Source organism: Patagioenas fasciata, chromosome 2 (genome assembly GCF_037038585.1).
Source record: "Patagioenas fasciata isolate bPatFas1 chromosome 2, bPatFas1.hap1, whole genome shotgun sequence".
Classification (NCBI taxonomy): Eukaryota; Metazoa; Chordata; class Aves; order Columbiformes; family Columbidae; genus Patagioenas; species Patagioenas fasciata.
This window is the reverse complement of record NC_092521.1, coordinates 55,892,088-55,909,545: the sequence shown is the minus strand read 5'-3', so window position 1 is coordinate 55,909,545 and position 17,458 is coordinate 55,892,088. Positions and strand designations below refer to the sequence as shown.

At 39.1% G+C, this 17,458-nt stretch overlaps 1 protein-coding gene across 13 annotated transcripts in view; it reads left to right on the top strand.

The window, feature by feature from the left end:
• PIEZO2 (piezo type mechanosensitive ion channel component 2) overlaps window positions 1-17,458 on the top strand; it is a 309,728-nt gene that overhangs the window by 151,052 nt on the left and 141,218 nt on the right. For all 13 annotated transcript variants that reach the window (XM_071804264.1, XM_071804257.1, XM_071804259.1 and 10 more), the window contains exon 5: window positions 15,107-15,269. In XM_071804264.1, the coding sequence (XP_071660365.1) occupies window positions 15,107-15,269 (163 nt within the window). The remainder of the gene's footprint in view (window positions 1-15,106; window positions 15,270-17,458) is intronic.

Genomic DNA, 17,458 nt, shown 5'->3' with positions numbered 1-17,458 from the left:
TATATCTCCAGACGTAACAGAGGACCAGCAATGTCGGTGTACGTTTGCCAGTGGTCCTTCTTCCTCACTAGACACACTTGCGGTGGTATCAGGACTGCCTGACCCTGGGCATGTTTTTGGCCGATTTGCTGAGTTTGGCAAAAGGGTTGTAAAGAGCCTCTTTTCTTTAATGAAGGGGAACTCTTAGATTCTGGGAACATTAAAAATCAAACAATTTAACATTCTGAACTGTTTAAAAGCATCGAAATAACATCTTTCAAGTGCCTGAGTCACTTTGGGAGTTGGGTTTATAACTCAAGAATCCTTATGACTCTTGAACATTTTGTCTGTGATCTTTCTTTGCAAGTGCTGGGAACTTAGCTGAATCAACACTGTGCTTCGGATTTTCCAAATAAAAGTGCTGCACAGATTTGCTAATCCTTTTTCTTTTTTTTTTTTTTCTAAATTGATAAAAATATCCACTTTTGCTGAAGATGGTCTTACCTTAGTCCTATGCTTCCTAATATGCCCGATCCTAATAAAATAACAATATTACTTTGTTTAGCATTTTCCTTTCATACTGCATAAAATTTTAAATAGAAAATGCTAGTGGGGAGAAATCCATGTAAAACAACTTCTTTTGAGCTGTACTGTAGTTAAGCATTATAGAAACCTTATAGTTGTTGCCTTTTCTTAAACCACACCCTGGAGAGCTGATCTTTTACATGGCTTCACGTTGTAGCTTTTGTACCTCTTGTATCTTTTCTTCTTTAAGAAAAGTCAATTTGAAATATACCCCACTTAGAGAAGTCTTTCAAAGAAACCTGAAACTTATTTATTTATCAGCATGGTTGAAGGTTGCATGCATACAGTAGAGAAAAGGTGTATTTAGAAGCCAAGCCAAATACTTTTGTAAGATTACTTTCCAATGTTTTCAACCTCGTGGATAACTTTTGGGAAATGGTATAATTTAATAGCCCATGACAAAATAGGAATTATTATGGTCTTGTCCCATGCCTCCGGTTAATAAAAATAGGTCTCCTAGAGTGATTTGAATCAAAACAGAAACTCAAATTTTGCACCTTATGACTATCTCTAATTAGAGTACCTTTGTAATTCTACATGTTAAAATAAGGACAAACTTCTCACACAGAAGTCAGTCTACAGGTGGGAAGTGTTGAGTTTTTGTCATGGCAATACAAATTCAAAATTTTGGAGCCAGTGAAAATTTTGATTTCCAGACAGAATGTCAATGTCTGTAATGTCTGAAAAATTTGCCACTTATTTGTGGCCTGTTTGAAAAAAAATGAGTATTTTCCAATATGCCTTTTTTTTTTTTTAATTGTCTGTAAAGAGGTATCTGGTGCTGGATAAACTCACATGAAGATACCAAAGACATGTACGTTTTACTATGTAATATTGTTTAGCAAACTCCAAAAACTTATTTTCCTTTTCTTTGCTACATTGACTACTTTTTTTGCAGGTATAAAGATACAATTCCTGAAGCATTTTCTGTTGTTGCCAAACCTAAAGTAATAAACAAAGAAGTATTGAATGCCAAAAATAATCGTGAATATCTTCAAAGTCAAATGATTGAATGTTATTTTTCTCCTAGTTTCTAACATTTAAAAGTGAAGTTGCTTCACATTTCAAAGTTTTTCTTCATAGCTGTGAGGGCTGAAAATGGATACGTGTATTATTTGTAAGGAAAATTGGGTGATTCTCACAGTCACATGGCTCCAGAAGGCGAAACTTTAGGAAAGCCTAGGATCCCTAGTAAAGCTTTGGCAACTCTCAAGGTGGTATTTAAGCTGTGAAAGACCCTTTTGTGACACTGATCATGTAACTACATCTCAGTCTTGAAGGCGGAATGGTTTTAAGTTACCTTGTCTCCAGCATACTAGCCTGATTTCTGCACTACAGGAATGAATCGAGTGACTGTTAGATATCTGATTCTATAAACTGCAGACAACCAAACTGCCAGGGTGGAAAACTGTTGTACAATTTTTATATTTGTTCCATATTGCTGCGAACAGCAGCATATCTATCTTCCTCTGCGTCTGTCATCTCTTCTCCCCTTCCCTCCCACTGTCACTGCAGTGTCATAAAATTTCTTTCTTCTGCTTCAGCATGTAAAAAACTACTTTGATTACTTTTTATTTATTTTCTGTCTTCCTGTAGCTTAAGCATATGTGTGTGTTTGCCATCAGGCTGCGTCCTCCCGCTATGCGATGACATTGGCAAGTGATTGCAAAAGCGAAAGATTCATTGCTATAGCAGATGCAGCTGTGAATGAACAGTCAAATCAGCTGTAACTTTTAAATTAAAAACTCATCGGTGAAGAGAATAAGGCACATGCATGCAAAAGGCAAGGATAAGAAGTCGCACAGTGATATAAAAATAAAGCCTTATATAATTCAGAGGTGAAAGAATACACTTGTGGATTCTGTAATAGGATTGTTCCATATTCATTTGAGTAATTGTCTTTCAGCTAATGAAGCTTTTTAACTAAAAAAAAAAAAAGTTTTTTTTTTTTTTTTAGTAAAAACCTGATTAGCTCTGTGTCTAAAGCATGTTCATCAGGATACTCCAGTTGCAATAGCTTCACTGTGCACAAGTCCTAAAATACATTCAGAGTGTGGTCAAGTAGTCCGCTTCTTGAGAGCTCTGGAAATACTCAGAGTGACTAGAAAACTAAGGGAAATAAAATCAGGTACATGAAGGCCTTTTCTATATGCAAAAAACAAAGTAGGTGAATGAAGAGAAAGATTAAGTTGGCTTTGTCTATATTAAAAAGGAAGATTATTATTAAATGTTCTAGGCAAATGGTGAGAGAGTAGTGTAAATCAATAAGTAATTAATCAGAAAAAAAAAAAATAGGGGAAATGAGTGAGGTTTCTTTTTTTTTTTTTGAGAACATAACATTTGTGTTGAAAAATTAATCTAGCCCTGGAAGAGAGCTCAATAGTATAGGGTTTTCCCCATTTTTTTGACATGAGTAAATGTTCTGTACTGACTTTTCCAAGCAGTCAGTAAATATTCTTTTCCATATGCATCTGATGAGAAAAATGGAGCAGAGGTTAACACCCCCAGTTCACTGGAGACTTGTGGCCTCTACACACTGTCAGAAAGCAAAGGAATATATACTAGTATTGTGAAATGTGGATGAATTATGGGAACTTACTGAGAAGCCAAGATGGGCTACCATTCAGAGGAGAAAAAGACATGTGGGAGGAAAGAAGACTTGATGCTCACATCTGCTCCAGCTCAGTGCTGCTAGAAATCAGATCAGTCTGCCCACATATTTCATTTCCTTCTGTAATCTTGACCAATAATTTATAATTGGTCTCAGCTGATCATCTGGCTCTCTCTTTCCGTGACAAAATGAGTGAGCAAAGAACTTTATCCCCCTACTCTTTACTGTCCAAGAGATAAAACTTTGAAAGACAAAGACCTCTATTAATTTTAATGCAGTCTCTGAGACATTGTCCTGTCCAGTCTCTTTTCATTATTGCTGTTATGCCTTTAGAGACGAGAGGCAAAGTGTTTTCTGTGTCACTTTTGACATCTCTCTCAGGCTGTATGACACGGATCCTGCAATGGGAAACAGTCAAAGAGACTGACACCCTCAGGTGAATTTGCTTAAGGATCCACTTATTCTAAATACTCATCTGAAAGTCTTAAGATGGAGATTTGAATAAGTTGTGCTGTGCACAGCAGAATAATGAAGTCCCTGGATTCCTGTGTTTTTGTATTTCTGGATTGTTTCTGTTTTCCTGCCCACTTCCACGCGTGGAATCTTGTAGTAAGCCTTGTTTTTTGGGGAAACAGTGACTTACGAATCCATGTCAGCTGAGATACCGCTTTGTTAATTGCAGGCAGTGTCATTATGATTTTTTACCTGGTGTATCAGCTTTCTTCAAGTCTGTATTCCAGATGAAGGTGCTTGGAGAGGACCTCTGGAGAGCAGCTCCTGAGGCAGAAATAACACATAAGCTGCCACATCCCTTTGCAAAACCATGCTCAGAGACCAGACCCTCAGCTCCAGCTGCTCCTTCAGTCCTGTTGCTGCTCTGGAGTTTACTCTGGCCATGCTGGTATTTTTGAAGAAGTGAGCAGTACTATTCCAAGAGAAGGAATCAGGGAGGCTTTATGCCATTTCCATCCTCTCTCGTTAAGAACAGAACAGGTGCACACTTCAGTACTGTGGATTTCTGCAAAAGAGTGATTGCACCCGCAGTGTAATATGGAATGTTAATAATCTGACCACGTGAGGACAGTCTTAATTAGTGAGCAGAAAGAATGTGCTTTCTTGTTAGTATGTTCAGAGAAAAGTCTGAAACCCAATAGGTCAAAACTGGATTACTTTTAAGGTAGACAACATTGTAGTCTATGCACAGGAGAGGATTAGACTGAACATTAGGCAGCATTTATTTACCAAGAGGGTGATCAAACACTGAACAGGCTTCCTAGAGAGGTGATTGGTGTCTCAAACCTCTCAGTGTTTAAGAGGTATTTGGACAATGCCATTAATAATATTCTTTAACTTGATCGGCCCTGAATTGGTCAGGCAGTTGGACTAGATGATCGTTGCAGGTCCCTCCCAACGGAAATGTTTATTCTATTCTATTCTATTCTATTCTATTCTATTCTATTCTATTCTATTCTATTCTATTCTATTCTATTCTATTCTATTCTATTCTATTCTATTCTATTCTATTCTATTCTATTCTATTCCATTCCATTCCATTCCATTCCATTCCATTCCATTCCATTCCATTCCACTCAGATATTCAAGAGAGGGAGCTGTGGAAGGGGGTTATTCAGTCTAGAAAACGTTGACAGAGCACCATATGCCTGTTTTCATCCTGATACTTCTCTGCCAGGCCCCTTCCACAAGAATGTTATACTGGCTGTATATTTATGACAGGAGAATTCCCAGATCCCACAGTGGCAGCTTTTAGTCTTTTTTATGTGACACCAGTGGTTAAAAAAAACCAAACCAAAACAACAACAACAACAAACAAACAAAAAAAACCCACAAAAACAAAAACAAAAAAACTTAAAGTGCTCACAGGTGGGCCTTAGATAAAACCAAGGGGACAAACGAGATTGTGATGTATGGGGATGTAAATCGAACAGGTAAAGTTACTTCCTGCTAACAACTGCAGCATATATGTAGTCAGAAACCCAATGAGATTAAAGTGGAATGAAGCTTAAAGTTGAACAGGGATATTTTTAATGAATTAATAAGAAAAGAATCAGTTTCTAGCACACTGAAACCAAAACCTGAAAACTAGATGGTTTTATTCTATGTCATTTGTAACAGCATGTTACAGTAGTCTAGATACTTCACAAAAAGAAGAGCAACCTGTGACAAGGGAAGGAGTACCATGAAGTGATGGCAGAGCTATCTCTAACTGAGCCTGCATAGTTACTAAGTGTTAGATTTTGTACCTCTGATACGTTTTCCTTGTTAACTGCAAGTGGAGAGACATTTTCTCTGTGCTTGGACAATTGTATCATTTCCATGTAGAGATCTTGTGCCTCTAAAGTGTGTGTCGTGTTATATTGATTTGATGGTCCAGGCTGCCTCAGCAGTAGTTTGAGTTCCTCTCAGAAGTTGTTTCCATTCAGTAGGAATCTTATTTATTCAACTGTTTGCATTAGGGTTTTAGGTGGCTTGTTTCCTGCCACCCCTTGTGCTTATTTTCTTTTCAGCTAAATTAATTTCGACTAACTTTTCTCATGCCATTTAACCTAGGGATTCAAAGGAAATGAACATGATAGAAGATATTTTATGGCCTGTGTTGTTTGAGCACTTGAGTTGTGAGACTGTTGTCGGTGTTTTTCTTGGCACGGCCCAGCCTCCTGCAGCACAGTGGTAGCCGAGAGCAATACAGTGGTAAACCCACCAGCAGCAGAATGTGAGCCAGTCTTTGTTTTAATCTGGAGAGCAATCAGCATTACAATCAGTATCCAAAAATCTCTCTAGGATAGATGCTTAACGGTTTGGCTTTGTGTTCTATTTTGTTTTTGTTGGGTTTGGTTCATGAATAAATCATGTGAGATCTCCAAATAGCAATTGGCAAATGAAGCACAGGAAGCCTGTGGCCGGTGGAGTTACTACCACACCGTGTTACAGGCTCTGACCAGCCGTCTGTGGTGCACTGACGAAGGGCACCCAGCTTGCAGGTGAAAGTGGAAGCACTCAACTTTAGCTCTGTTTTGCCCCACTTGGATCTGAGCAATCCTGACCTTGTCAATGCTCGACCAATTGAAAGAGTCTACCACAGTTGCCTTCCACATCTGAGAGGGGTCTTTCACAGAATCACAGAATGTTAGAGATTGGAAGGGACGTCAGAAGATCATCTAGTCCAGTCCCCCTGCCGGAGCAAGAACACCTAGATGAGGCTATACAGGAAGGTGTCCAGGCAGGTTTTGAATGTCTCCAGAGAAGGAGACTCCACAACCGCCCCGGGCAGCCTGTTCCAGTGCTCTGTCACCCTCAGTGAGAAGAAGTTTCTTCTCAAATTGAAGTGGAACCTCTTTTCTTCCAGTTTGAACCCATTACCCCTTGTCCTACCGTTGGTTGTCACCGAGAAGAGCCTGGCTCTATCCTTGTGACACTCACCCTTTATATATTTGTAAACATTAATAAGGTCACCCCTCAGTCTCCTCCAATCTAAAGAGACCCAACTTCCTCAGCCTTTCCTCATAAGGGAGATGCTTCACTCCTTTTGTGGAGTGTTTACCACTCAAGAACTGTTTTACGCGTTCCACTTAAAGAAGAAATAAGAAGTCTCATCTCATGGAGCTGGGTCATGCAGTTTGCCACTGATTTCTACCTCTCTTTTTTGACACAATGCTGTAGAATTGGACAAAATACACCAAGGCTAAATCAGGATGTTCCTTTTGGCCAGTTTTAATGGAAATCAGCTGGGAGGTGGGGGAGTGAGGGCTGCTTAAGCTCCCTGTCTTGCTGAGAGGCTGCATATGCATCCCTGATGGCTGGGGCCTGCTTTGTGCAACAACCATGTGCCTTTGCCTCTAAGCCATTGAGATTTTTGTGCAGGTGACAGTGGGGAAGGTGAACACATACCCATATACTAGGACATACGGCCCATATCCTAATTATTACCCCACATAAACACTCAAACGATCCACTAATAATGCATGTGCCTAGACATTCACACTCCACCGGGTAAGAACTCCTAAAACACAGCTATCCTTCCAGAGCACCCAGAATGTAGTGATACCTAGGATATACCACACAACAACCACGTACTAAACCCATAAACAGCCAGTTTATACATACCTCCAAACCAACACGGAAGTGCCTTAATACACACTATGATTGGTACCGCCCATAAGTGAGACATCTCCTGAAGTACACAAAGCAGGGACCAGGTTATCTATTAATCTTACACCTCACGTGAAACCAGCAACTCGACGTGAGAAGTATCTATCACGACTAGCTTCAGGCCCATTCTTCCCCCCTACACCCTAGGACGACTTGCTCTTTTGCGCCTCTGGTTCCTATGTCAGGGCCATAACTTGCCAAATCCCTTGATATTGCTCTTCACAGATACATCTGGTTGGGGTCATATCTCACCATTTTAGTCCGTGATCGCGGCATTCCCCGGCCTTGGTGCCTTTGGTTCTCTTTTCTCTCTCTCTCTCGCAGATCGCCCCTCAAGTGCGGCGGGTGAATTGGTTTATATCCTGCACCTAAATTATGCGTTATCACCTAATCTCGACCTCAAGTCCTGCTGGCGTTACGGTTTAACGGATAACCGGTATCACCTTTACACTGATGCACTTTGTCTTCCATAACTGGGTCAGGTGTAATGGTTTAAAGGCATAATAGAGCTTCTCGGCGCTGCGTGTCCTCTGTCTTGTCCTGCTTGATGCTGTGAAGACAAACACGGACATGTCCAGGGTAGGCAAGGCAGAGTGGGAGCTGTTTCATGTGGAAGAAGTAAGGGACTTGGAGAATTATCCCATCCCTGCAAATGTGTCCCTTGGATAGTTTTGAATTAGGAATGGGGTGTGAGGTGGTCCCCTATACACTCGCTGAAGTTCAATGGGCACTCCAGCTCCAACTGTGGTATTTCCTAGTGGCTGCGTGCCTCTCCTCTGTATTGAGGGTGATTTGCCTTTGTAAAATGGCAGTAATTTACAATGTCACTTGATGTAATTGGGAGAAATAATATTCCCTCCTCATCTGCAGATGACTGGAAAATTTAGACGTGTCTTTTACTTTCTATCATTATATTATGTGCTGGCTATAGTATGAAATTAAAAATAGTTTGAAATGATAATGTGTTCATGCTCCAAGCAGTGAAAGCTGCAGTGAGAAGCAGCAAATATATTTTGAAATAATCACTCTGTGTCAGTTTTTTCAGCACTTCCTTTTTGTCAGGAATATTGTGAAACATATGGATATCAGTATGGCTTTATGTAAACACTTAGCTGTCAGTCACCAAGTATTTATGAGCGTACTGGACAGGTTTAACTGTGAATGTTTTGCAGTGATCAGTGAATACTGAATTAGTGCTTTAGCCAAATCCCAATACCATGTGTGTGTGCAAATTAAGTGAGAAACTTATATACTCACAATGGAAGGTCTCTTTGAAGAATTCAGCTTAAAATATACCTACAGCTGAGGTGTCCTCAGGTCTCTTCTGCTCCCTTTGGCTCTGCCTCCCTCCAGGATCACATTCCCATTGTGACCTGACATAATTTGTGCTGGGGATGGGCTCATCCTTGCCAAGCACTATGTTGCTGGCAGGCCCAGCGCTGTGGGTGTGGAGGGGAATGTGCTCACTTCCCCTTGGCTGTGCAGCATCAGTCCAGCTCCACGTTTGGATCTGCAGGATGCGGGCGAAGGGAGCTGGATGTTGTCCTGTCACGAGTCTGGCAGTAGCACAGCTGAGCACTTTGCATGATAGCTGCTTAATCCCAACTGAATTTTATGTCTTCTGCGTGCTGCCCCGAGCAACCTGGAATTTGCCCTTTATTAGAAGATCAAAATTGGCACAAACAGACATTTTACATATTGCACGTAGCTGTAATTTCTTAATGTTGAATGTTTTATGCAAGCAATGGGGCACCAAAAACTTGGCAATGTGCATTTTGTTTCAAATAGCTGCTCTCTCTCTGCATAGCAGTATTTGGAAAGCAAATGTTTGGTTAATATGTGGTTAAGCACTTTTGCAATACAGAAAGTGTTCTTCACTGCAAGGTATCTTTCCTGAGAAAGCGAAATGTACTTTTGGTTTTTGAATCCATGCAGACACAGTTTGTAAGCAGTGATTAAGATTTTACAAATACTTCAGGAGCCCTTTGAACTTGTCTGTTGGGTAGGTCAGTGCATGCTAAATATTTTTATAAGTAGTTTTCTATGCATTTTTGCTTCCTTCTTCCTCCCACTCTTTTACTTTGTGTGACCATAATTCCCTCAAAGTGCAACTTCAGGTATTTTGGGTAAAACACGTGGCACATTCTGCATAAACTGAGAGGACAGTCACTTTTAGGCAGAGCAGGATTAAGAGTGATCATGCACCCCTGTGGATATCAATGTTACTAAGTTTGTATTTAATTTTTGCCACATAATTTGTTTTCAGTTTGTGTGTGAGCCTGAGGTTAGGAAAGGACTAAAGGCAGACCTACCAGTGCTCAGCAACTCTCATATTTTGCTCAGGGAGGAGGCTGACCCTGAGGGTCCATGTCAAGGTTGCCATGTGAAGCAGCATTGTATCTGACTTGTCTTTTGAACCAGCAGGGACAAATCATGCCAGCATGAACACAGACTGAGAGCATCCTCTGTTCACTGTTGTGCTGGTTGTGGTTCAGACTGGGTCCCTGGTCCTCAGATCCAGACACGTCTGAGTTTCCCAGTAGAGTGAGTACAGAGGCAGACATTTCATCCTTAGTTCAAACCCAGAGAGGACAAGGGACCTCTTTAACTTGTTTCCAGCTGCAGCCATCTCCAGGACCCACTTCCAACAGCAAGGATCAGCAAGCACGTATCTCAGGCAATCTGGTTTCCAACCTTTGATATCCTCGAAGTTTCCACTATTTTTGGATCACAGAGAGGATACTAGTGATAAACGAATGATTCATTCACAGCACCTGTATGACACCGCCAGTCCACGTTTCCAGGGGACCCTGCTTATGATTCTTGGGTCTGATTTGCCTCCACTCCAAGTGCTTACAGTTGCAGATGGAGTCCATGGGAATTGTGCTGTAAACATATGCGGTGATGCATGAATTACTCTGAATTATTAGATCCACTTGGAAATATCACGTCTCACTGTGACCAAATAAGATGAATTAAAGGTATTAGCATCTATGAATCTCTTCGTTAGTTTATCACTTGTAAACTGTTAATACAGGGTTACCTAATTGTAGTTTTCTCAAATCAATTAATTAGAAAGTAAACAGGTACTACAGAAAACTTCTGAAGGGAGAAAAAATATTGTAGTATACAGTGAAAAAGGCTTTTTTAAAAAAATATATCTATGATAAAAAATAAAGTTGAAAATACTTTAACTAGTATTCAATATAAAATCAAGATTTTTTACGAGGCTTTAGTCTGGAGGCATTGTTTGATTTGTTCTTTAACGTAAGCTTAACATTGTGATATATTGCTGATGCTAAATTAATTCGAGTGCTGTTTAAGAAAGACTGGTTGTTCCTTTTTTCCTAGTTTATTTTTGTTTGTAAGAACATATTAAATATATAGGGTTTGAAGACTACTGTTTTGTGTTGTATGTGTGGAGGATTTTGTGTATTATTGTGCATGTTGCTTTAAATGTGTGTTACTATATATTTTACTTGTGTTTTCTATTGAAGCCATTACAATTTGAATTCTAATAGCTCTGCTGCTTTTCTGGTTTTATTCTGTAAGCCTGAAATAAAAAGTAAGAAAATGTGTCTGCCATGCTAAAGAAAAGAAATCAGACCAGATAAGGCAGTATTAACACTTGACTGTTCACGAGAGCTTTGTGCACTCCGACAAAGATTAATAACTCTAATTGCTGAGAAATTGTTACTGTAGAAAGGAAAAAATCAACATTTTATCTTCAGAAAACTAAAATGGTGATTTCTAGAGCACCGAGAATGTAATGTTTAAATTGTACTGGCTTCAATTCTTCAAGGCATTTGTTTTTTGTTTAGCTGCTAGTCAGTGTAGATGAAGTGCAGTTTTAACCTGTATGTCCACAGCTAACACTATTGTCAATGCAGATAAACTGTGAAATTTTGCCTAGTAATTTGCGTAGCACCAATGAACTTCAGAAGTGGATCAGGGTCACACAGTCCTGGAAAAATTCTGTATAAACACAGAAAATGAAGATGATCTCTTTCTAAAGTAGTTTAAAGTATACAGCTAAAAACAGGGAAACACAGACTGATGAGGAGACTGCTGTATTAGTGGTCTGTTGATATGGTAAAACAGTTTCACATGTTGATGCAAGTCATAAAATCACTTTTGTCTCACTAAATTTATTTTTGCTTACAGGAGAACTCTTGCAACCCGAACTGCAGTAGACCCTTGTTTAAAAACTGTCTAAAGTAATTTACTTGGTAATGGGAAGGTAGAAAAACACTTAAAATCCCTAATTTAAAAAAAAATTATTTTTATTGTGGGGATCCTGTTTTCTTCCACATCCTGTGAGAAAAAATGAAAGAGGGGGAAAATAATTCTAAAGCTGCTGTTTGCTGTATTGCATTTCAGAAGATGTTTCTGGCTGGGTCATAAGCTTCAGTCAGAGGTATCTATTAAAGTTGCCTCACAGGTAAATTATTTAGTTTAGGTTAATAAATGATGCCATACTAGTTGTAGATCAAGGGCTATGACCAATTCATTGTACACTGTGATTCTTGCAGGGCTTAAAGTTGTTTCTCCAGGAGATCTCCTGAATAGGTTTCCTGTGCTTCTGTTTTATCCTCATCGTCAGAGACCCTCTTTTGGGGCAAATAACACAATGCATAGACTGTTATCAAAGGCAAAATATGACCATGTGTGAATGTGCAAATAAAGTGAGAAATGTTTGTGGAATGACTGCAGTATTTACGGTTCTTTTTTGTACTGCCAGAGATAACAAGTGGGAATAACTGATTTTTGTTTTAGCTGTTGCTGTGAAAATCTAGGGAGCAAATTGCTTGGGGTTGAATGAAGCAGTTTATTATTCTGCTTTACAGAAGAATATCCGTTTCTCTATTTTCAAGTGATCTTTTGTTTCCTTTTTCATTATCACACTGAGGTCAGTTTGTTTTCCTTTTCATGGGGAGATGGGGACAGCATGCATTCGTGACTGGTTTTGATGAATGAACTATTCATGTGGTTAAGTATCACTGTTCAGTCTCTCTATTGCTAGTCTGAACTGTGCATTACATCTTTCATAACAACACACTAAATGATTTATTTTGGAAGATCAGAAGCACTTGGTTTGGATTAGTGGAAAGAAATGTGAGCTGTGACAGAGGCAGAGCTCCCACTGGCATCTCCCCTTCTTTGGAGGAGTGGGATATGCAGAGGAAGACCCAGTGTGGCTCCCTGGGAGTACAGTGTGAGAAAGGAGAACCTGGTGCAACTAAGCAGCACGGGTACTTGAAGGTTACCACCTTTTAAATTACTCGTGTGTGAGTGGTTGAATCCGATGGACTTACGCTTTAAGTTCAGAAGTGGTGCAAAATGAATTTTAGCTAGGACTTCACACCCATGTACAGAAAAAGCTCACTTACAGAAGTATTGCATAAACATAATCTGTTCAATTTTTTTTTTCAATATGGGGCTAGTAAATTTATGCTATTCTTACATTAATTCTGGATTCAGGTTTTTTTTTCAGCTCTAAGAAATGGCCAAGTAATGGTTTCAGTATCAATAATTCAGAATTTGTTGCCACTTACTTAGTAAAATCGCTTTAATAGGCACATTTCAGCATAGCTATCAGGATGAGTGAAACCAAAGCATTATTGTTATTGTCAATCCTGGGTACACTATTGTTAGGAATTAGGTTCATTAAACATGTAATTTTTACTGCTTTCTGCTAAAGGAGAATGTGTAGATTCAGTGCATTGAGTAGCTAATCTTCAGTGACAGTAAGAGCTAGAGTGCTGCAAAATGAAATGACATGTCAAACCTGAATTTTCTGTAATATTACACAGATCAACTATGCTGTCATATGCCAGTTGACTCTACAGCGTGCTTTTCTTGATGCGGTGGCACAGGAAACATGCAAGCAATCCAGCGAGGACTTCATCTAACTCTTTTACAAATCTTTCAATGATTTAATTTTTTTCTCTGCTTCAGCACAACATGAAACCATTAGCAAAACATTTTCAAACTACTCAGCCACCACATAGTGCATGACCATTCAAGGTTATTCTATAACAGCAAAGAGCATCAGAGGAGGAAGATTTCTGGTTGCATGATTGCAGTTTCTTTTCCCTTTACAAGAAGCTGCAATTTCAAATCATAAGTCATTTTCCTTAGGTAACACCTAATCGCTTTGTTTTGTGTCTACATCTGAGCATGGGGAGAAGAACTGGCACCTGAATTTTCCCTCTTCTGTTTAGAAGCAATTCAGTAGTACTCTGAGTCCATTTTATAATTGTGCTACAGGACAGCATCCCACAGACCTGCACATTGCTCACTACTTCCTACTTTACTGCTACCTGTTAAACAAATATTAAAGCTAGCTTTCTGGTCATTTACCTCATTCCCACTCAGGGCATAAGTTATTTTGCAAGATATATGGCAGTGGAAAAGCTGGGTTAGCAGCAGTGATGAAAATGCAGGTTTTGATCTCGGACATAGGAGCAGGCCAACAAGCTTCCTGACAGTGGTTGTATCATAATCACATCAGGGACTTTTTAGAATACTTACTGAAGATCTTCAGTAAAGCTTAGCACTTGCTGGTAACTCCTTCACAAACAGCTCATTTTTTAGGCTTCAAAGCTGCTAGTATTAAAAGTGATAAAGGCCAGAGGTGATCTCTTCTTTTGCATCTACAAAACAGCCTTCCAAGGTTTTGTACCAGTTTCGGCTATGAAGAACTCGTCTAGTGCGCTCATCTAAGCCCAAGGAGCTATACAGATGCCTCACATGTCCTCAAAACTGATGATAAACATAAAGCCCTATAAAATCAGTTAAAATTGGAGCTGCATATTTAAAATTTGTTTAACTTCAAGATGGGCAGGGATATGCTGTATACTTCCAAACAAATAAAATTATATCCTCTCATTAATAGTCAAAAGTTCCGTAAGTCTGTTCAGCAGCTTAATACACTGTTCATTGTGCCACCAAATCTGAATCCAAGTTCTCCATTTTAACAGTGAACCAAATTGAGACTCCACGTCCAAAACCATAAAGTAGTATTTCCCAACCTAAACAATTAAATCTCACAATGAAACAGTGCAATTCCTTTTCTACACAAAGTTCAACCAGCCTTACAAATCTCTTGAAAGAAAAGAAGGATTTTCTTGGTGGGTACTTAACCCTTTCTCTTTAGTATTTAAATACTTGTACTTAAATATTCATTTTTAAATACCCCAAAAGCCATTTGAGAGGTCTATTTGAATAAAATGTATTAACAGTTAACGTAATAAGCTATATTAAAATATTACAGACTTTCTGGTTGTTCCTCGGTGTGCCAATATTGAGTGGGGCACACACTCCTCATGATGTCACAACATAGGGGTGATATGAATGCTGGTTTTTCTTTGCTGACTTCCTTGTTAGGGCTGGACCCTATTGTCTTCGCAAAAAATGTAAATAGAGGGATTGTGATTTATACACATGGATCTTCTAGAAGCTCAGCTGAAATCTTTCTTGTTGAATTTGAAGATCGTTCCTGTTTTGCTCTCCACAAAATTGATTCAGAATTGGGTTAATCAAAATGCTAGGTATGGCTAAAATACTAATATGTGAGCTATCAGAGCAAAAATATCTCTGTCTAGAGCTCCTTGATGATTTTCGTATTACCTATATTCTGAAGCTTTCATATTACTGGGGTCTTGGAGGCCTTTCTTTGTCCTGAGCTGACTTTCTGTTCCACTGTCATTAGAAGTAACAAATTTTTTTGTTGTTCTTTTTTTTCTTTTTCATCCCATACAGTGTGAAAGGAGCAGATGCTGGCAACGTGATCAGACTATTTGTACCAGATATTGGGATGTTCATCGCTAGTCTGACGATATGGCTCATCTGCCGCAACATGTTTCAGAAGCCAATAACCGAGGATGCAGCACAGTGCAACATGCAATTTGAAAATGAGGAAATGGTATTTAATACACATTCTATCTGTAAGGCTTTTAGCTAATAGTGAGCTTTGACATTACTGCCTGAGATATATTCTAAAATGGTTTAATGAAGATTGACTATGTTAAGAAGTGAATTTACTTTCTGGAAACTAAACAATTGTTGTTAAAGTGGAAAAGTTACATATTATTATCTTGAGAAAACACAACAGAATATGAAAAGCGGTAAATTTGTGACTGAATTTTTGGTATATCCCTGCCAATTTTGACTTAAGAAATGATTATGACAATTTATCACGAGTGTTTTCTTCAACAGAGCTGCTGTTTAAGTCTGACAAGGTTGTTTTGCTACATACGCTTCTCAGTTTCTTAAATAGCACCCATATTTCCAAACTTGTTATCCAAGAATAACAGCAGCATCTGAGTGATTATCAGAAATGACTCTTAGGAGAAGGGGAGAAAGGCTGTGTATTACGTTCATGGAAGGAGTTATCTAAAACTGTGGCCTTAGTGAGAGAGCTTTAGGATAAATTTGGGGAATGGCTTAGCTAGAAGTGTTACTATTTTTGTTGTGTATTTTACTAGTGGGAAGAAGAATGGCAGAGATATCGAATGCAGAAAAATCCACAGAAAGAGGGAAACAGTTTTATAATATAAAAACCCACAGTGGAAATTTAGCCCAGGGTGCAGAGAATTTCCTGCTACTAATCGTAACGTGTTTTTTATCAGACTGTCTAGTGTGCCTCGTGTCTCATTCTCTGTCTTGTTTCACATGTGAGTGGAATGTTTTTTTCTTTACTCTCAGAACTCCATTTTTTAGGGGAGGCAGTTGCAACTTGCTCTCATTTCAAATAGAAATTGCACTTTGAAATAGGTCAGGCATTTAGGGGGATCAGCTGCCCATTTTGGTGCCGCTATAGAGGGGGAAAAAATGCCTCTCTGCTTGTTGCCATGTCATCTGGATTGTGATATTGCCAGAAGCTGGTTGAGTTTCTAGCACGTGAGAGATCAGTATCTGGACTGTATTTTATACTCAGTTGCAGCTGTACTTCTTACAGGCTCTCCTGGCAGCTGAGGATTGCCTGAGATCGCAGCTTTCAATTACATGTTGGAGGATACGTAGACTTCAGTCTGATGAGCGGACACAAGGTTTTGCTTTGTCTCCTGGAAGCCAGTTCTATCAGCTTTAAATCTGCTTTATCACTGGAGCTTTGGCAAAGTGGAGTTAGCAGCAGGCTAGAATCTGGGGGTATAACCATAAGGGGAGACATTTGAAGTATTAAGAAGTGTGGCTAATTGGCATGTTTTGTGTTCAGCCCAAAATGGGTTCTAACAGACTTCTTGGTAGCCCATGGTCTCCTGGAAAGAAAGCATGCACGTGCATAAAACAGGAGTAATCTGATGGCAGAAGGTCAGAAGACAAGTAGAAGGGCATGCTTAGGTTCCTCTGAATCTAGATGATGATGTCAAAATATTCACTTTTTGTTTGGTTCGGAAGTGAGCCTGAGGTTGAAGTGAGCTCGGTCTTCCAAAGAGGATGATGCTGGCTTCCAGGCAGGATTCAATACTCACTTGCCTGTAATGCAAGTAAAAAAACTGAGCTAAACCCACTCTTTACATAGCAGAGAGTATAGCTTTAAATTGGGTTGGTCCTAGACTGGCTACCAAAGGCAATCTGTCAATGCAACTAAATGGGCCAGAATATTCCACGAGGGAAGAGCATGGGGGAGAACAAGGAGAAAACTTTGACTGCACAGAAATATTGATACTGGACAAATAGAAATCTGGGTAAATATATTTTACTTCTTCACATCAAAACCCAGCTAATATTCTTTATGTTCGGTAAACTGTATGCACATTATAAAATATTTAGTGAACATAGCAGCTGTGTTTACATTTAGTGACAACTAAAACTATCACAGTTGGTTTTATTTTTGGGTTTGTTTTTTTTTTTGTTGTTGTTTGTTTGTTTTTTTGGTGTTTTGTGTTGTTATTTTTTTTAAGGGATAATAGTTACTGTCATGTGAAGTGATCCTCAATGCTTTAAGGTATTCTAAACTTCACAGCTGAAATGATGAGTCTGCATTAGTTTTTTGAAGCATTTAGTCTCCTTGTTTTTTAAAAATGGAGTGACATGGAGAATGGAAAATCAAATACCTATTAAAGATATTTTTCCAAACTTCAGCTTTCTCTTTCTAGGTGTCTGCATATA